Source organism: Phoca vitulina, unplaced genomic scaffold, assembly GCF_004348235.1.
Source record: "Phoca vitulina isolate PV1807 unplaced genomic scaffold, GSC_HSeal_1.0 scaffold46, whole genome shotgun sequence".
Lineage (NCBI taxonomy): Eukaryota > Metazoa > Chordata > Mammalia > Carnivora > Phocidae > Phoca > Phoca vitulina.
Window position 1 is genome coordinate 8563823 of NW_022589749.1, and position 21956 is coordinate 8585778.

Here is a 21956-nt window from a genome sequence, read left to right on the forward strand (position 1 = left end):
AATATCCTTTCAATAAAACTCATTTAAAACATAAATAAATTTAATAAAAGAAATATTTACAAATAGATTTCTTAGCTTACTATTAGGAAGAAATTTTATCATCACTAGAAATACATATAACCAGTCCCTTTTGTTTCCAAGTTACTTACTCAAGAAAAGCATTAAGTAAATCAATGGATTAGAATGTAACCATGAAAACAATTCTTGATGTCCTTAATCTCAAAACCTTGTTCAAAAATTCCCTTTCTGAAACTTTTCCTTCCTAACAATCACATCACTTGCTTCCTCTTTCCTTATCAGTTAAGTGTATGATTCTGATTATACTTTTTTTTCTTTCTTTATTTCCTCCCTCCCTCCCTCCCTCCCTTCCTTCCTTCCTTCTTCCTTCTTTGTAAGCTCTATGCCCAACATGGGGCTCAAACTCAAGACACCAAGATCAAGAGTCACACGCTCCACCAAGTAAGCCAGCCAGGTGCCCCTTTTCTATACTGTTCTTTTTTTTTTTTTTTTTAAAAAGATGTTATATATTTTTATTTGAGAGAGAGAGAGAGAGCACGAGCGGGGGGGGGGGGGGGTAAGGGGCAGAGGGAGAGGGAGAAGCAGGCTCCCCATTTAGCAGGAGATCAGAACCCGAACTGAAGGCAGACGATTAACCGCTTAACTGACTGAGCCACCTGGGCGCCCCATCTATATTGTTCTTAAGTTGGGTTATCTTTTGTCTTTCTTGAAATTTGTCTCATCTCACCTATGAGTGTTTGGACTCCAGAGAACAGGGACTTGTCTCTTCCATTTCTTTTGTGATGACAGTGGTGTGTACTGGAATGAGCAGGAAATGTGAAATAAGATAATATAGATGCTGGAGTCAAGCTGCAACTCTCTCACTGCCTACTTGTCTATTTGGATAAGTCACTAAACCTGGCTCAGGCCCCACGGCATTTTCTATAAAAAGGAAATGATGTGATTTTTCACTGTGCTCCCTTGACTGATGGATGGCATTCGTGAAGAATTTTATAGTTCCATACTCAGGCACATGCAGTACAACCCACATTCAAACCTAAAATTACTACATGGAGAGTGATAAAATAACAACAGCTAATGTCAGACGGCAAAGGCCATCGGATCTGCGTTTGTGGAGGGCATTTACCTTCTAACAGTTTAGCTTCAAAGCAGTGGTTAGAATTAGCATTCAAGCAACGGTATTTCATCACTTATCACAAGCTTTCGTAGTTTGCCCCTGGCCCTGCTCCCCAGCAAAGCAAGTCCATTAATCTAAAGTTAACTTGTCACCACTCACTGGCAGACTCTGAGCTTTTACCTGGCCACAGAAGAATGTGACTTCATATTTATAGCTCTGACATATATCAGATTTAAAGCAAAAATCTAATCTAGCTGCACTTGTGATTTCAGCTTAAACTCCTTCTTCTCTTTCTCTCTTTTCCCCGATAATTTGACAAAAGAAACAGCATAAATTAAACAAAAAACTTAATAGGTCACATTATTACTCTCTTTCGTGGAATCATATCAAAATAATAATAATTTGCTTTCTATAAATTACCCAAGTAAAATATTCAGGATTCTAACTAGTACATCTGAACAAGATAGGATGCTAAAAGTATCACAAATCAAATTCACTTACTTGACATTTCTGACGCAACTGTCGTAGTTCTTTTATAACTGGGGCTAGAGCTGACTTCTTTTCAGATACCAGTGAATTCAGCTTTTTTACCTGTCATTTAAACAAAATACATAAGATCTAAAAAAGAAAAAAGAATTCAAAAGAACAAAAATACTACATGCTTAAATGTATTTATTAAAGTGTTATATAAAAGAGTAAAACTGTAAATTACTTCAAAACCAAACAATGGGGAAATGATTTAGTAAATGTTGTTTCAGTAAGATGGAATAGCATTTAACTATTCAAAAGGTCAATTATTAAGACTGCAAAACATACGGGAAAATATTTGTAATCTAACATTGAATGATGAAAACAAATTAGAAAGTTGCCTGTATACAACTACAATCATGCTGTATTATTAAAAAATATGTAATTATGTAGATTATATAGTATATACATAACATGATGAACTGATATTCAAAATACATAATAACCCAAAGGATATAAGTAATGACCAATCAAAATGCACACTAGCCATAGAGACTAATGGGGTCTCAGAGTCTTCTGATTTTTAGGAGTCAGATTGTAGTGAGATCCAGAGGGTTCTGGGCAAGTGGCCAATGTGGAAAAAAATAGGTGGAAGTGGGTACTCTGAGAGTCTGAGGCAGCAGCTATTTACCAATAAGGAAAGATTTCAACATTTGAATGTCTGATGAAGCTGCCATCAGTGCATTCAGGCTGAACAGCAGCTCCAAATATGGAAAGATACTAAGGACACACACAAAAATGAAGTAATTTTATTAGTGTGGTATGATTTGGGAAAACTTATTTTTTATCTTAAATATTTCTTTAATGTTCTGTAACTTTTACACACTTCAAAAACCGCAAAGATAAGGCAGGCATTTCAATACATAATGCTATAGGGTATTTATTAAACCCATCATGTTTCCTTGGAAAAAAAGCCCTACAAAATGCATAAATCATGACAAGTTGAACAACTTACTAGAATGGAAACATTCAGAAGAGATTGCTAAAGACGATGAAAGAATATAAAGTAAACAATGTGCAGAAATGAAAATTTGAGTGTTTCACTGAAAACAAAATACAAAAACATCTGCCTCTAGCTATACAATTAAAAAAAAAAACTATAAAAAAAAGTGAAATTGGGGCGCCTGGGTGGCTCAGTCATTAAGCATCTGCCTTTGGTTCAGGTCATGATCTCAGGGTCCTGGGATCGAGCCCTGCAAAAGGTTCCCTAATCAGTGGGGAGTCTGCTTCTCTCTCTCCCTCTGCTTCTCTCCACCCCGCTCTTACTCTCTCTTTCAAATAAATAAATAAAGTCTTTAAGAAAAAAAATCAAGTGGGACGCCTGGGTGGCTCAGTCAGTTAAGCGTCTGCCTTCGGCTCAGGTCATGATCCCAGGGCTCCTTGCTCAGTAGGGAGTCTACTTCTCCTTCTGCCTGCTCTGCCTGCCGCTCCCCCTGCTTGTGCTCTCTCTCTCTCTCTCTGACAAATCAATCAATCAATCAATCTATCTATCTATCTTAGGAAAAAAAGAAAAGAAAGAAAAAAAATCAAGTGTAATCACCATTTCAGACATGTCGTCAAGTGTTCGGCCTTTCATCTCATCAACCTCAGTCTTCAGTGCAGATACCCTTTCTAGCTCTTCCTGGGTGTAACTATATCCAGATATACCCTTTTTCTCTTCAATAGTTTGCTAAAAGTAAAGAATAAAAATAGGTGTCAAAAATGGGGTCCACAAAATGGGTGTTAAAACCTCGATGATTCCATAAGAAGTGCACAGATTTAATATATAACAATAAAGTTATAAATAAAATAAATTAGCTTAGAATCATAAATAATTTAATAATAAATCATAATTTGATGATAATTACATATCTTTATAGGTTATAAACTTGCACTAAATTTTACTTTGGTATCCTTGGGTGCACAGTATTTCTAATTTTAGCACTCAATAAATATTTGGTGACTAAATGAATTCTCAAGTGATCAATATATTTGCATTCACTCACCCATCCAGTATTTATTATATACCTAAATGTGCTGAGTATAGTTCTAAGCACCAGATATACAGCAGTGAACAAAACAGGAAAAAAAAAAACTTCCCTCACAGAGCTTACTTCTAGTGAGAGTAAACAAGCAATATGTAGACAAATAAAATACATAGAGTGTGAGGTGAGAATGGGGTTGGAATCTTAAACAACAGGGTGGTTAGAGAAGGTCTTTCTGAGATGATGACATCTGAGCAAAGCCCGAATGAAGTGAGGGAGCAAGTCATACAGATACCCAGAGGATCAGCAAGTGAAAAAGACATGTCCTTCCCAAGAAATAGCTAAGAGACTGGTGGAGCTGAAAACGGAATGAGAATGAGGTTGGGGGGGAGGGATCATACAAGACTCATATGGTTTGCTGGAACAGTCTCAGTTAAAGTCTATTGTCCTTTGCATTTTCAAAAGTGTCCTACTTCAGATGATAAATTATATGGTAACTTTATTTTTAGGCCAATGAAAGAGCTTGGGCTTATTTTAAATGAGATGGGAGGCTTGTTGGGTGGTTCAGAGTAAAGGAATTTTTAAATAGCCACTTTAACATCTGTGCTGAGATCAAACTGAAGAGGGACAAAGGAAGCCAGTTAGAAGGCTACTCCAATAATTCAGGTTAGAGATAATGGTAGCATGAATCAGATGGTGGTGGTAGAGGTAATGAGAAGTGGTTGTGTATCTATTTTAAAGGTAGATCCAACAAAATATTATGACAGATTAGATGTAGGGTGTGAAGGAAAATGAAGGGTAAAGAATGACTAAAGTTTCTGGCCTGCAGAACTGAGGGGATGGAGCTGCCATTTGTTGAAATGAGAAAGACTCGGTAAGACCAGGTTTGAGGGAGTAATGAAGTTCAGAAATTTAGTTTTGGACATTTAAAAGATTCGAAATGTCTAGTAGATATCCAGTAAGAGGTCAAGATGTTATACATATAAGACTGGAACTTGAGGAGAAAGCTAGGCTAGAGATACAGAGTTGGGAGTTGTCTGCATAGAGAAGGTCTTTAAAGCCATGAGACAGGATAAGATCACCAAGGGAGTGAAAGAAGAGAAGAGATCCAAGGGCTAAGCCTGAGGAACTCCAATTTTTAGACCTTGGAGAAATGAGAAGAAATCAGCCACAGAGTAGGAATAGGAGTGCTAGTATGGGAGAAAAACAAGGAGAGTGTAGTTTACTAGAAGATAAGTAAAGGAAGACAGAGTGATCGACTATGTCAAGCACTGCTGATAGGCCAAGTAGGAAAAGGGCTAAGAAATGCTCACTGGGTTTAGCAGTGTGAGGTACTGGTGATCTTGATAAGAGAAATTTTGGTGCAATGACCTGATTGGAGAGGGTTCAAAACAGGATGGAAGAACCAAAAGGAAAGAAGGAAAAGGAGAGAGGGAATGGAAGAAGAGTTGGAATTTGGGGCTGCCAATAAAACTGACACTCCTTAGAAAGGAGTAGAGGGAACTATAGAGTATTAGCCCAAAATTCTGTATGCAATTTCCTCTTTGGGCATTACCGAATCCTCAGCTGTGCACAGGGAAGGTAAGACTCCTAGTAGCCAAGTGGAAATAATTAGATGGGTGACTAAAGAACTGGGCAAAGACTTCAGTATCTCATAGTGCTACAGAGAGAGAGGTAGGAATTCAAGACTAGTCAAAGTGTGTTGCTCCAGACTATCAGCTGAAACCCTAGAAAGGCTACTCCTAAGGAGTCATAACCTAAGAGTAAGAGCCAGGCACAAGAAGTAAGGACTACTTCCTGGGAGTAGAGTTTCTGCCACAGGTATAAGGACTGCATATTAGGAGTAAGAGAAAAATATCAGCTTTAGCAAAACTGGATCAAGATGATCTATGAGGAAAAAAAAGCAAATGTTCTTTTAAGGAAGGAAATGTTTCCAGAGGCTGACATTCAATAAAAAAGTACTAGATAAGCAAAGTAACAGGAACAAATGTCTGAAAATCAAGAGAAAAAAATTACAGATAATAGAAAGACACCCAGATGAATTCATCAGATAGGACATTTAAAATAGCTGTGATTATTATATTCAAGACAATAAATGAAAAGTTGGAGAATGTTACAGATAACTAGAATCTATAAAATAAAATCAAATGGCAATTCTAGAACTGAGAATGGTAATAAGTGATATTCAGAATTCAATACATGGTTTACATAGCAGATTCGACACAAAAGATTAATGAATTAGAAGATGGCACAGCAGGAAAAAATTCAGATTAAGTCACAGAGAGCAAAAATAATGGAAAATGGGGGGGAAAAGGCAAAATGGGGTGCCTGGGTATCTCAGTCCATTAGGTAGCCGACTCTTGATTTCGGCTCAGGTCATGATCTCAGGGTTCTGGGATTGAGCCCCACCATGGGCTCAGCATGAAGCCTGTTTAAGATTCTCTCTCTCCCTCTGCCTCTCACACTGCTCATGCTCTATCTCTAAAAATAAATAACTAAATTAAAAAAAAAAAAGCAAAACCCATAATAAACATGGTAAATAGTGAAAAAGCCTAAAATACATGTACCTTTAACTGTAACACAAGGAAAGGAGAGACGAGGATGAGATTATAATATTTAAAGAAATACTGGCTGAGAACTTTTCAGAAACTGACAAAATACATTAAGGCCACAGATTTAAGAAGCTTCACAGACCCCAAGCCAGATAAATAAAGAAAAACCTAGGAAAATCATAGCAAAATTGCTGAAAAACCAAAGACAGAAAAAAAAATCCTAGCAACCAGAGAATAACATACTACCTTAAAAAATAACAAGTAATAATTGAAGCCAGAAGCCAATGGAATTAAATCTTTAAAGTAAGTGCTGAAAGAAAATAACTGCCACCCAAGAATTCTATATTCAGTGAAAATGTGCTTCAAAATGAAGGTGCAATAAAGATGTTTTAAGAGTGGGCCCTAGGGAGCCCTGCAGGCCAGCTGCTGGCTAATAAAGTGGACAGCTGTCCTCAAAAAAAAAAAAAAAAAAAGATTTTTTATTTTTATTTTTATTTATTTATTTGAGAGAGAGAATGAGAGAGAGAGAGCATGAGAGGGGGGAGGGTCAGAGGGAGAAGCAGACTCCCTGCCGAGCAGGGAGCCCGATGCGGGACTCGATCCCGGGACTCCAGGATCATGACCTGAGCCGAAGGCAGTTGCTTAACCAATTGAGCCACCCAGGCGTCCCAAAAAAAAAAGATGTTTTAAGAAAAACAAAAATTGAGAGGATTTATCACCAGCAGACCTACATTAAATGAAATACTGAAAATGAGATTCCAGTAGAATAATGATGCAAGAAGGAAAGAGCCATGAAACAGATAGATAAATCTAGAATAATATTAACTACAATAATATCATGTGGGATTCAAGTTATATATAGAACATAAAAATATATATCCACAATAGCACAAAATATGAGAAAGAGGTAAACGGAGCTAAAGTGTTATAAGTTTCTTTCATTGCCCAGGATATAGTAAAATAGGAAAGACTGTAATCAGTCAAAGGTGCATGTTATAGTTTCTGGCATAAGCAGAGGAGAAAAAGGAATGAAGAATTGATGGAACAAACAGAAAACTCTGAAAAATCAGTAATTACATTAAATGTAAAGAGATTAAATTCTTCAGTGAAAAGACGAAGATTGCTGGATAGAACTAGAGTGCATAATGCTAAGCAAAATAAATCAGTCAGAGAAAGACAAATACCGTATGATTTCACTCACATGTGGAATATAAGAAACAAAACAGATGAACATAGGGGAAGGGAAGGAAAAATAAAATAAGATAAAAACAGAGAGGGAGGCAAACCGTAAGAGACTCTTAACAATAGGGAACAAACTGAGGGTTGCTAGAGGGGAGGTGGGTGAGGGAATGGGGTAAATGGGTGATGGGCATTAAGGGGGGGGCACTTGTAATGAGCACTGGGTGTTATATGTAAGTGATGAATCACTAAATTCTACCCCTGAAACTAATACTATACTATATGTTAACTAACAATTTAAATAAAATCTTGGAAGAAAAAAAAAAAGACAGATTGCCACACTGTATAAAAATATAAAGCTAACTATATATTTCATTTTTTTTAAAGATTTTATTTATTTATTTGACAGAGAGAGACACAGCGAGAGAGGCAACACAAGCAGGAGGAGTGGGAGAGGGAGAAGCAGGCTTCCCGCTGAGCAGGGAGCCCGATGTAGGGCTCGACCCCAGGACCCTGGGATCATGACCTGAGCCGAAGGCAGACACTTAACGACTGAGCCACCCAGGCGTCCTCTATATATTTCATTTAAAAAAAAAGATATTATTTATTTATTTGAGAGAGAGAGAGAACACAAGCAGCGGGGAGAGGAAGAAGCAGGTTCCCCACTGAGCTAGGAGCCCGAAGCGGGGCTCGATCCCAGGACCCTGGGACCATGACCCAAGATGAAGGCAGACACCCAAAGGACTGAGCCACCCAGGCGCCCCTATAAAGCTAACTATATATTTCTTATAAAATATATACAATAGGGGTGCCTGGGTGGCTCAGTCGTTAAGCGTCTGCCTTCAGCTCGGGTCATGATCTCAGGGTCCTGGGATCGAGCCCCACATCGGGCTCCCTGCTCCGCAGGAGGCCTGCTTCTCCCTCTCCCACTCCCCCTGCTTGTGTTCCCTCTCTTGCTGTGTCTCTCTCTGTCAAATAAATAAATAAAATCTTTAAAATATATACAATAATTATAAAGATGGAGAAAGGTTGAAAGGATGCAAAAGATATATGTCTTTTAAACATTAACTAGAAGAAAGTTTGTGTGGCTGTATTAATAACAGATAAGTATATTTTAAGGCAAAAGATATTATGAGATTTTAAAAAAAAGTATATTTCCTAATTATCAAAGGGCCAATTTAACAGGAAGGTAATGATACTAGATTTGTATGGACTAATAACATAATCTCAGGATATTTGCAGTGGGTGCTCTGTCCTGATCTGCTTAGTGGGCCAGTGTACCTATCCCTTAGCTGTTGTGAGAATTGGCTGTTAATGGCTTACAGCTACCCCTTCTTCAAAGTGTGCCCTTGGCTGAATAAGAACTGTATCACACCGCCTCCTGGGTGTGGGTAAGGGTCCACAGCACACGAGTGACTGACAGTGGGGTACGAAAAGGTAATTTTCTTACCTAAAGATGAGACTAACTTTGTGATGCAATTTGTGTTCTAGAGCTCCCCGTGGGATCAGACTGAAACTGGACTCCAAATGAATCCACTTTTCCTCACTACTTAATTCTGGTTCCTTCACTTCCTTTCTCCTAAGAGCACTCTCTGACTTAATCACGTGAAGAAGAATTCTTGTTTCAGGTTCTGCTTCTAGAGAACCTGACAAAACTATAAAAATGGGCTTCTAGAGTGGGATTACTCACTGAATGAATGGAACTGAAGGGTCCATCACTGGTGGCAGGGTGAATATTGTTAGCATGCTATAGCAGTGCAATTGCTAAGACTTGTGGTGAACTGAGGCAGAGTATAAGTGGAAGGTGATTGTAGTGGTCGTGAGAATGGACTGCTCAGATCTCCTTCGGGAGAGCCTGCTGAAACAGACTTGACTGACAGCCATAATTGCTGCCCCTCTGGATCCACCGTCATGTTCCTACCAAGACCATGCTTCCCCCAGGCTGCTCCTAGCATGACTGAGCATGGCAATAGTACTAGTGCTGGCCTGCTCCTGCCTGACAGGGTACTCCTCTAGTGGGTGACTGGCTCAGGAACTCCCCCTCATCCTGACCAAAACTTACCTAAAACTGTGCTGCAGTCTGAGGCTCTTCCTACACAATCCTCCTTCCTTTTCTCTCCTTTCATGGTGCCAGACCTGCATTAGGGCCTAATGGTTTTCTCTGCCTCCTCTTGCTCCCTTCCCTTTATCTTTCACTATATTTCCTCCAGCAAATCTCTTGTACATCGAATCCCATCTTGGTGTCTGCTTCTTGAACTGTCACAGGGATGCAATAGCTGGTACAATGTTGCTGGTATTTGGGAAGTATGCAGAAATAATAACTAAAGGGACAGTGGAATTGGGGTGGCTGTTGCTATGCTCCATTTATAGTTGAAGAGATAAAAGGACAGGCTCAAATATATTAATCATTAATTTAAAGCAAAGTGATAAAGTCAGAGAACCTTCTTAGGAGCTTCAAAGAAACCCTCATTTCCTATGGCTGAAGGGCAAAGGAAGCTGAAAACCAGGCACACAATTTAATTGTTAGCAGGATAAAACTTCAGAGAAGGCTGTCTATATTCTATGACAAAGTCAGGGCTCTAAGAAAGGGTACTACTGAGTCCAGGATGGAATACCTGCATAGACTCACTTGAGAACCTTGAACCCCCCCTAGATTATCTTATATCCTCTGGTCAGTGGCAGATGGCTTAGCTTGTTGGTCAGGAGCCTGGGAGAATTAGGCACCAGGACTGGAAGACTAGGGACATGGAGGTCTGGGGAAGAGGCATGCAGATAGACCTACGGGAGTAACACACTAAGTGTGAAGATCTTTTCTCTTTTCATCATATGCTAATGGCCACTAGGAATGTCCAAAGCAGAAGAGAGCACTAAACAACCAAGTGGAAAGGATGATTTGGACAGTAGATGTCAGGTACCCTCTGTCATTGGCCACCCAGTGCTTGGATAATGGGCTTATGAACAGAATGGTTATGCTGGCAAAGATGGAGGCTAAGCAAGGGCCAAATAGCATGGGCTCTCTCTTGCCCATGGCCATCTAGCTATTCCCACTGCCAAATGTCTGACCTGGCAACAATAGAGAGACCAACCCTGAGCTCTAGATATGGAATCATACCTTGAGGAAACCAATCATCTTTCTGCCTTGAAAAGGGCAACATTTCATCCTGACCTGGACTGACCCAGATTCTGGGTAAATATTTGCTTTTCTTGCCCACAGTGCTTCAGCCAGCATCACTATCCAAAGGCTCAGAGTATCTGGTCTACTGATATGGAATTCCATATAATATCACTCAGACGATGGGATTACTTTATGGCAAAGGAGATATGGTGGTGGACACATGACCATGGGATTCAGTCACCGTACCACATATCACACCATCCAGGAAGCTATTACCCTGATAGACTGGTAGAAGGGCCTTGTGAAGGTACAACTAAGGTACAGCTTAGAGTTGATGGCCTGTGAGGATAAGTTCTATTCTTCAGGATGGATGGAGTATACGTTTTAAACCAATGCCCACCATTTGGTGCTGTGTTGCACACACAAAGAATCCATGGGTCTTGGAACTACGGAATGAAAGTATGAGTGTCACCACTCACTAGGATGCCCACTTATCCACTTAGGGAATTATGTTTCCCTTCCGGACACCTTTAGGCTCTGTAGGTGTAGATGTTCTGGTTTCCAGAGTGGGCATGCTTTCACCAGAAAGCACATTAAAAGGCCTTTAAACTTAAGGCTCTGGCTACCATCTTGTCACTTGGGTTCCTCATGCCTGTAGACCATCAGGCAAAGAAAAGAGTTATTATATTGACAGGACATCATTATGCTATACAAATGCTGCTATATAATAAGGGCAGATAGGAATATATTTGGCACTCAGGTGATCCATTAGGGCATATCTTGGTACTCCCATGGCCGGTTTTAACAATAAATGAGTAAGTACAGCAACCACAGCCTGCTAAGGTCATGGTTCCTAGAGTCTCACACCTCTTAAAGATGAGGGACTGGGTCATCCCACCAAGAAAGTCACTTAGACCAGTGAAGGTGCTAGCCAAACATGAGGGAAATCAAGAATGGTAAAGGAAGAAGATGTTGAGTATTACTATGCCCTTGGGACCAAATGCAGCAATGAGAGTTTTCATTTGTCCTATTAACCCTCCTCCTACAAATTTTCCTAGAAATTGTGACCAACCAGAATCCTGTAGAAGCTATACCTAAATGGAGTCAATTTAACATGAGAAACAGGTAGATCCCAGCATTACAAGGGGTGGATTGTAATGGATGTTGTTGGTGCCTCACTCAGACCTCATCTGCAACCTGCCATGAGAGTTGTTGATTGCTAAAGGTTCACAGTTGCCCCCTTCTCCAGAGAATGCCCTCCCATTGGGCTAGGAGGTTACATCCTGCCACCAGCCACTGACTGACCGATATGGGAGTAAAAAGGCCAGCCCCTTTGCCTCAAGATGGAATCAACTTCACACTGCAATCTGACCTCCAAAGTTCCTCACAGAATCAAAAGGAAGCTGTCTAATCAGGACTACATCCTTGCTTGGCTCTTTTCTGCTGCCCTATCTGCTTCCCTCGCTCCCCTTCTTCTGAAGGCACTCCCTCCCTCAATAAATCACTTGTACAAAGTATTCCCTCTCAGGCTCTGCTCCAAGGAACCCAACTTAAGAAAAAATGTAAAGAAAAAACTGATGGAACTAAAAAAAGAAGCAGACAAAGCAATAATCATAGAGATTTTAACACGCCTCTCTCAATAACTATGGAATAAGCAGACAAAAATCTCAATAGGAATATGGAAGATTTGAAATCATGGTTAACACAGTTGACTGAACTGACATATAGAGAACACCATCCCCAACAACTGCAGAATACACATTCTTCTCAACTATGCTGGGACAATTACCAAAAGAGACCATTTGCTGGACCATAATGCAATACTCAACAAATTTCAAAGGACTAAAATTACACAGAATGTTCTCTGGTCACAGTGGAAATAAGGTAGAAGTCAATAACAGAAAGGTAACTAGAAAATGTTTGGTTTTAAGCAACATTTGGTTTTAAGCAATAATCCATAGATCAAAGAAATCATAATGGAAACTGGAAAATATTTTTGAAGTGAACAATAACATAATTACTATTTATCAATTCTGAAAGTAGTGCCATTATGCACAGTAAATTTTCTATCTGAAGTTCCCTAGATGCAAACAATATTCAACAGCATGAGACACAAAGTTCATATTGCCAGCTAACCATGACTGGTTGAAACTTCATTCACATCCACCATATTAATGCTAGCTGGTAAACCAACATCCAGATGAAATAATTTCCCCATGGGTGAAAGGAACAAAAATCCAAATCAAGAAAATTCTGAGGAACTGGTGTCCACGATGAGAGATTTTGCTGTTAGAGGGACTACTCTGGGCTTAACTCTTTTCTGACAACTAAGGCACAAATACATATGGTATAAGCTTGCAGGCAAACTTCCATATGGTATCTTTCCTAGATATTTCTTTCCAGAGCTCCGGAAGTAGTTGCTTAGAAATTTCTGCCCAGCAGGCCATGATAAATAAATATTTTATAGTCATTCTCTTGGTATGATAATTTTTCTCATATTAACTAGCTAATCAAAGAAAAACCTACTTGGAATTCAACTTCTATTAATTACCCCAAAGTCAGCACACATGAAAAAGTTAGTGTTTACTGCTACATTAAAAAATAAATGAGGGTGCACCTGGGTGGCTCAGTTTGTTAAGCATCTGACTCTTGGTTTTGGCTCAGGTCAAGATCTCAGGGTCATGAGATCAAGCCCCACATCAGGATCTGTGCTCAGCACAGAGTCTGCTTGAGAGGCTCTCCCTCTCCCTCTGTCCCACCCCTGCTCACACACATGCGCACTCTCTCTCTCTAAAATAAAATAAATAAAATCCTTAAAATAAGTAAAAAATAAATAAGTTTATATGACATTTCTGTAATTAATCAGAAAACATTAATAACTTTATGGTGTTTTCAGTAAAAACAATGACCTCAGTATACAGCTATAACCCATAAACCTCCTGGCATTTATATTTCTAGCACAGCAAGATAATACTGTATTACCAGTTGATGTTGAATATTTTCATGACGTTGCTTAAGAAGTTCTTCTGTCCTCTGCAAGAGACCGAATTCAGCTTTAAATTCAGCTATTATTTGATGCTTCTTTTTGAAAACTGTACTCTTGCTTCGAAGTTTACTGACATATCGTTTGAACTATAAAAGAATACAGCATATAACCTCATGAGTAGAAAAGTCATTGCTAAACATATATAACCTCATTGTACTAGAAAAATTTTATTGTCTCCTGTCCAACATGGGTATCACAAGTACATAATAATTACTTAGTTTCATTAGAAAACTTGGAAAGACTAACTGCTTAATTAAAATATTTTGTGTAGATTTTAGTTTTTGGACCCATCTAAATATTGTAAATCCTTACATAAAAGCTATTTGTTTTGGGCCTTACCAATAAGGATTTAAAAAACTCAACCCTATAAAAGTAAAAAGGTTAAAAAGGAAGGAGGAGGAGAAGAAGAAGAAAAAGTAGGAAACCCACGCTGGCTGTGATCTTATCGTGATATCTCTTGCATATTGTCCTATTATGGTAGCACTGCATCTACTGAGATTAATATAGCCAACCAGAATAGTTAACACTTGTAGCTACTATTTATCATTTAAGAAATGTACTCTGACCATATACACTAAGAAGCATCTGAGACATTGGGATGAAACTCATCCCAAACCTTAAAAAGCTAAGAATATTCCAACTTAGTGGGAGTTTACAGTTGCTTAATTCAGCTATTTACCTACTAATGATATAAAGTTATAACTACTCTAATGGAAAGACCCCACTATTAAGTAATACCAACTATAGTTTGGAAAAGCAAATGAAATGAATAGGAATTAAAGTAATTCATTTGATAAACAGTACTTACTAACTATTACGTACTAGGCACTATGCCAGACATGGAGAATAACACTCTAAACAAGATACTCAAAGTCCTGCCCTTACCAAGCTTAAGGAAATAGTGGCAAAAACAAACATTGAACTGAGGTTTACAACCATGGTGAACATTATGAAGAAGTGAAGCAGTCCTAAGAGTAAATAATAAAAGAGTTTAGCCTGGGTTGGGATGAAGGCAAGAAAAGTGGGTCTTGGGATTTAGGGGAGGTGGATTATGGCAAGCTTCTCAAAATAATTACATTTAAGCCAAGACTGAAGAAGTAAGAGTGTGTTGGAGGAAGGAGGAAGAGGCAAAGAAGAACATTCCAGGTAGAGGAAACAGAAGGTGTAAAGATCCTGGCTCATTAAAAGTATTGCTTGATATAAGAAGCAAATGCCAGAAGCAAATGTGAGAAATTTCTGGTATTTCTGAAACAGAACATAATACTTAAAAAAAAAAAAAAAATCCTTCCTCGTATGTACCATTATACTAATAATTTTCAGATTTTTTTTACTATATAAAATAATTTTTCTTCCTACTCTATCCTTTTATTAACTACATTATAAAGAAAATTTCCAAGTAAGAATTTGGCCTGTTATATTTAAGCACATCACTTCAAAACAAGTTTCCATTTTACCTAATACAAGGTAATTCTTTTTTTTTGAAATTTTTATTTTATTTTTTTAAAGATTTTTAAAATTTGGGCGCCTGGGTGGCTCAGTGGTTAAGCGACTGCCTTCGGCTCAGGTCATGATCTTGGAGTCCCTGGATCGAGTCCCGCATCGGGCTCCCTGCTCGGCGAGGAGCCTGCTTCTCCCTCTAACCCTCCCCCCTCTCATGTACTCTCTCTCTCTCTCTCATTCTCGCTCTCTCAAATAAATAAATAAATCTTTAAAAAAAAAAAAAAAAGATTTTTAAAATTTATTTTAGTGACAGAAGTGTGAGCAGGGGGAGGATAAAAGAAGGAGGGAGAGAGAGAGAGAACCTCAAGCAGACTCTGTGCTGAGCATGGAGCCCAACATGGGGCTTGATCTCCTGACCCCAAAATCATGACCTGAGCCAAAATCGAGTCGGATGCTTAACCAACTGAGCCACCCAGGCGCCCCATTACTTTTATTATTTATAAAATTATTTCTAACTCTTCTCAAGTTAGCCTTTAAAAGGACTGGGTATTAAAAAGGCTAAGATTCTCAAAGAATTACCTTGTAGGGGAGTCTGGGTGGCTCCACAGGTTAAGCATCCCAACTCCTGATTTCGACTTACCTCATGATCTTGGGGTCATGAGATCGTGCACCATGACAGGCTCTGTGCCAGGAGTGGAGCCTGCTTAATATTCTCTCTCTCACTACCCCTCCCCCCTCTAAATAATAATAGTAATTAACGTATTACTGAAATTTTGGAAAACAGAAAAAGGAAAAATTCACTTGAAGCCACTATTCCAATGTAAGTTCTACTACCATGTTGCTATTTTTCCTCCTAATTTTTAAGGCTAAACATAAGGGCAATAATTCTAAATTGTAAGGTAGTTAAATAGGAAGCACAGCATTTCTAAAATTTAGGTGATTTTTTTCCTTATTTGGAAATCCAATCAATTTTCAAATTGATTGATTTTTCAGTACACAACAATAGTGAGATTAAAAATTCTTCACATAAAAATAACCATCTAATTCCTAGTTTAGACATCTTTTAAAACTTGACTTAAACTTTGAAAGAAATGAAGAACCCACTGTGTTTTAGAAGAAGGAAGTTCAAAATATTTTTCTCTCCATGATTAAGTTAGTTTTAATAGTAAGGAATCCAGCCCACACACAGCAAATTATCAATGGCTGGATTATAGGAATGGTTTAAAAATTTAAGTCATACCAATGTACCCAGAGTCCAATAACTTGCAATTTTTCCTTTTAAAGAATAAATGTGTAAGCCTGACATAACCACAGACTCAGAATCCCTAGAGTAACTATATGTTCTATTAAAAGTGTCCTGGGCAAAGTGCCCAAAATGAAATCAACCCTGTTCATCTGCTATCTTCTGTATTATCTAGGCCAGTTTTTCCCTTCTTTATCATGCTGTGCTCCAGAATTATTTTTAAAAGCTAAAAGCTATAAATATTTTTGGTAGAAGAACAAACCCACCAATTACTCAATATGCTCTATGCTAATTGGTTATTATTTGACATTCACAGGACAAACTACCTAAGGGAAGGGTAGTCAGGGCCAGATTAATGATAGTTATGTACAATTAAGCAATAGGTGGCCATCAAAGCAGTCTAAGGGATCCACTACGCTGGATGAAATTAGAGGACAGAAAACACATTATCAATGTTTTTCCTCCATTGGAAGTTTCTTCTCACTATCATTTGGATTTTAGGTTATTTCTGAATTTTCAAGTTGTTACAAAAAACCATGATGAATATATTGAAGCTAAAACTTCAGAAACATTCTTAACAATTTCTATAGGACATACTTCCAGAAATGGTCAGAAGGAAATAAGGTTTTGATGTATTTTGTCAAAATGCCCTTCAAAGGCTATTTATAGTGCCTTTAATAATTGTCAACTTGATAATTAAAATAGTATTTTACTTTTTATTTGAATTTCTTTATTAAGGAAATTCATTTTTGTCATGTTCATTATTCATCTGGGGGAATTTTTTTTAATGATTTGCCTGTCTTTGGCCCATTTTTTTATTGGAGCTTTTAATTTTTCCGGTGGATCTGTAACAGTGATTCTCAAACTTTTTGGTCTCAGGAAAGCTTTATGTATTTTTAAAATTATTAAAGCTCTCAAAGGGATTTTGTTTATGTAGACTGCTGCTGTGGCAAACTTGAGGGAAAAGAACACAATTTCAATTAATGGACCCCTTACTTCATAACATATAAAAATCAGTTCCAACTGGATTACAGACTTAAATGTGAAAGATAAACATCTTTTAGGATATAAGAAAATATCACCATACCTTTGAGATAGGAAAGGATTTATTAAACAAGACGCAAAAAGCACAAACTGAAAATAGATGATCAATAAACTTAACTTGGCTAAAATCAAGAACTTTTGTTCATCAAAATATATATTAAGAGATTAGGAATATAAATCACAAATTGGGAGAGCATATTTGTAACACATTAAACCAACAAAGGATTTGTATCCAACATATATAAATTAAACCTATAAATCAATAAATGAAAGACAAATAATCCAACAGAAAAATGGATAAAATACTTGAATAGTCACTTTGCAGAAGAGAAATCCAAGATGACCAATAAACATATTAAAAGATGCTCAACTTCATTAGTAACCAGTAATACAAACTAAAACCACAGTAAGATACTATTTTAACATCCACCCAATTAGCAAAAAGAAGTCCTTCAATACTAAGTGTTGGTGAAGATATGGAAGAAGTGGAATACCTGTATACCACAGGAAATGGAGGATTTATAATTTAGAACAACAGTTTGGAAAACACTTCATATCTACTTCAGTTGACACTGTGTTCAGCCTATGCCCCACCAACTCCACTCCAATAAATAGCAGGGCTTCTCAAACTTACCTATGGTGATGGAGCAGTTTTAAAAATTTCTAATCATTTGTAGATACTTAAATAAAACAATAAAAATATTTAGGAAACATCACGTCACTATAAATGTTTCTAAATGCTTCTGTTCAACTTATATGGTCATGGATTAGTAACTAACAGTTTATGGGCTAAAACAGGACTTCAGACAACTCTTTGAATAGAACTGCTCCAGAGCAGAGCTTCGTAAATGCAGTATGCTCCAGTGTACTCATGTGGCACAAATATTAAGTGTATGCCAAGATATTAATCCACTAAGACTTTGCAGCAGTTGGGCAAGATACTATAAAGAACTCCCAAGCCAGTCACCCTCAGCTATACGCAGCCTTGTCCTTTTACCTCAGTATGCTAAACAATGATCAATTTTTTTTAAGTGTCATATTGTGAAAAAAGTTAAACACTGCTCTGGAGAAATTCTGTTCATAGTCACATACATAAGAACGTTGACAGAAACACTGCAATAGCAAAAAACTGGAAAACAAGCCACAACAAATTGTTGTATATTCAACTACATATATACAGTGAAAGTAAACAATTTTAAGTTCAAGAAATAATGTACAGCAAAACAAGCAAGTTACAGAATATACAGAGTATGCTTCCATTAGTATTGCTTAGGAAAACTAAACAATACAGTTCAGGGACACAAATGTGTGGTCAAACAGCAAATAAGAGCCAGAAAATGACAAATACCTAACTTGAGATGGTGGTTACCTCTTAGAGGGGTGGAAATCAAATAGGATAAAGGAGAGGCACACAGAGAACCTCAAAGGTTCTTTTTTTAAGCTGAGTGCTAAGTATATGTTCATGATCTCATTGTTCTTTACTCTTCACATATGATACACACACACACACATATAAACACATTGTCACCTACCTTTACTTAACACATTTTAAAAAATAAACCATTTTGAAAAGTAAATAAACATTAAAGAATCAATATAGAAGGTCCCAAATCTAACCAATGAGTTCCAGAAGAAGAGAATTAAAAAAAAAATTTTTTTTTTATTTATTTATTTGACAGAGAGAAAAAGAGTGCAAAAGCAGGGGGAGCAGCAGGCAGAGGGAGAGGGAGAAGTAGGCTCCCCGCTGAGCAGAGAGCAAGACTCAGAGCTCGATCCCAGGACCCTGGGATCATGACCTGAACTGAAGGCAGATGCCTAACCGACTGAGCCACCCAGGCACTCCCAGAATTTTTTTTAAAGAGTAGAAATAATACAAGAAAATCTCCCAGAACTGAAGGATATAAAATAAGATTCTAAATTGAAAGGCCCAATAGAATTCCCAGCTCAATGAAAGAAGAAAAGATTATTTAAGCCCATAACCTTAAAAATTTAGAAAATCAGAGGTAAAGAGAAAATCCCAAAAGTTTCAAGAAGAGGTAAAATAACAAGAATAGTAACAATAAAAGGTCATATCAAAGGAATGGGAATTAAAACAGCCTCAGACAGCAACACTGAACACTAGAAGACAACAGAACAATGTCTTCAAAATTCTCAGGGAAAAAGATTTTCAACCAGAATTCACCATTCCATCAAACTATCAATCATGTATGGAATGGAGTAAAGACAAGATGGAATAAAGACAGATGGAATAAAGACAGTTTCATACAAGCAAGATTCTCAAAAATGTACCTTCCAAGTCCCTCTTTTTCAGGAACATTCTCTATTACAACAAGGAAATAAACCAAGAAAGAGAAGACTTGGGATGTGGAAAGCAGGGGATCCAAAACAGGAGAATGGTTAAAGAATTTCCAGGATGATGACTACGAAGCCCCAGATTACAGTTTACAGCAAGCCTATGGTTCACAGCAAGTCTAGATATAAATCTTCCGACTGGAACAGAAAATGAGAGGGACTCCAAAAAGAATACACCTAAGGTTTACAAAATATAATTAATAGATTACTGTGTATGAACATATGCCATATTAAGATAAATTGTACAGTTCTATCAGAAGGTCTGGAGCTGAGTGGGTGATAGGTACATGAAAAAACTAACCAAACAAAAACAAAAAAAATAGGTCAGTATTAATTTTTTTTTTAAGTGTACAAGTGTACAAGACTACAAGGATATGTAATCATAGTATACTACGTGGCTCAGCTGTAAACTGTGTTTCTACAATTATCATAATGAGGGCGCCTGGGTGGCTCAGTCGTTAAGTGTCTGCCTTCAGCTCAGGTCAAGATCCCAGGGTCCTGGGATCGAGCCCCGCATCAGGCTCCCTGCTCCTCAGGAAGCCTGCTTCTCCCTCTCCCACTCCCCCTGCTTGTGTTCCCTCTCTCGCTGTGTCTCTCTCTGTCAAATAAATAAATAAAATCTTTAAAAAAAAATTATCATAGGGAGGCTCTAATGAGTGGAAGGATGGGGTATGGGGGTAGACAGGGAATGAGAAGTGTAGGCTAAATCCTCATCTCCTATGGTAGTATATCCAAAATGGAAAAAAAATTTTAAGTTTCAGCACAAACATGCTATTTAGAAATGTAGAAGTAAATACTACAAGAAACAACCAAAGGCATTAAGAGAGATTGCCTCAGGGAAGCATGACTTGGGAATGTGAAAGGGGATCATTATTTTCATTATAAGCTTTGTAGTACTATTTTAAACTACATATTTGTATCAAATATGTATCTAAAAAAAGTATAATTAAATTAAAAGTACAACCCACCTCAAAGAAAGCCCATCACCAATGAAAACCTAACAGCTGACAGATTTTATTTTGAATAGACTTTGAGTATTAAAAATTAAATTCACTCATAATTCCATGTTGTAACAATTTATATGAGCAAAAAGTCACAAATAATTTCATTTAGGACTTAATCATTAAGGTCCTAGGAGCAGTACCACAAGGTCACAGAAGCAGTTCAGAGAGGTGTTAAGATCATAGGCTTTGGAGTCAGAGAAATGTAATTTCAAATCCTGGCTCCACCACTTAAAGTGACCTTAGGCAATTACTGTTTTGTCTTTATATATCAATTCAATTGAAATAAAAAAAAAGGAGGTAACAATACTTATCTCAGAGTGATATGAAAATGTATGTAAGGCAATTAGCACAATGCCTAGTGTAGCATTCAATAAATAGGAGCTATCATTGTTATAATTAATTATGCCACAATGGTTTAATAAAGCAAATTCTTGACCTAAACATCTGCAATTATTAATAACCATAATTGTCACCATATGGTAGCCAATTCTTGAAAATACTTTATTACCGTGTAAAGGGTTTTTAGAACCTCTGAGGATCAAAACATACAATGTTACCATTATAAAATGAATGATTATTTGTCTAAAATAAAACAAGGTAGTTTTTAAATAAAATCTATAAAATATACCAAAATTCTATAAAAATTGAATAATGGATAATGATTAATAATGTCTGTCACTCTGTTTGAATATAGTTAAGGAGTACCTAGAAAATAAGAGATGATAACTGTTTCTTCTAAATAGTAAAGAAATAAAGAAACGTCAAGTAATTAAGCAGAAAAGTAAAAATCTAGGTGTGATGGATGCTCTTTAGAACTAAAATAGAATAATTAGTGCACCTGGGTGACTCAGTTGGTTAAGCGACTGCCTTCAGCTCAGGTCCTGGAGTCCTGGGATTGAGTCCCACATCGGGCTCCCGGCTCAGCGGGGAGCCTGCTTCTCCCTCTGATCCTCTCCCCTCTCATGCTGTTTCTCTCTCTCTCTCATATAAATAAATTTTTAAAAAAATCTTAAAAAATAGATTACTACTGCAAGCAATGACAAATCTATATACTCTCAGTACAACTATGTAAAAATTTTGAATATATATATATATTTATAAGCCAAGATTGGGAGAGAATTAAGAAATAAAAATAGCTGTTGTATTGGGCGGATAGAGTTATGAGTGAATTTTTTGGGATTTATTTTTTAAATACTTAATTTAAAAATATTTTTAAAATAATCTTTAAAGGAACTCTGGCATAGGAGATAAGCAACAGATTCTTGGAACATTAAGGAAAAGCTTTCTATAGTTCACTATAGCAGGTTAATAAAGCAAATTTGTCATTAAAGTGAACTAGAAAGCTCGCCACTGT

General features: G+C 37.4%; 1 protein-coding gene across 7 annotated transcripts in view; it reads right to left on the reverse strand.

The window, feature by feature from the left end:
* Positions 1–21956, reverse strand: part of IFT81 (intraflagellar transport 81) — a 181372-nt gene that overhangs the window by 20686 nt on the left and 138730 nt on the right. For 6 of the 7 annotated variants that reach the window (XM_032431585.1, XM_032431583.1, XM_032431586.1 and 3 more), the window contains 3 exons: positions 13456–13605; positions 3204–3332; positions 1637–1726 (listed from right to left, as the gene is read on the reverse strand). In XM_032431585.1, coding sequence (XP_032287476.1) covers positions 1637–1726; positions 3204–3332; positions 13456–13605 — 369 coding nt within the window. Of the gene's footprint in view, positions 1–713; positions 817–1636; positions 1727–3203; positions 3333–13455; positions 13606–21956 lie in introns of those variants that run through there. The other variant, XM_032431589.1, reaches the window with a different exon arrangement.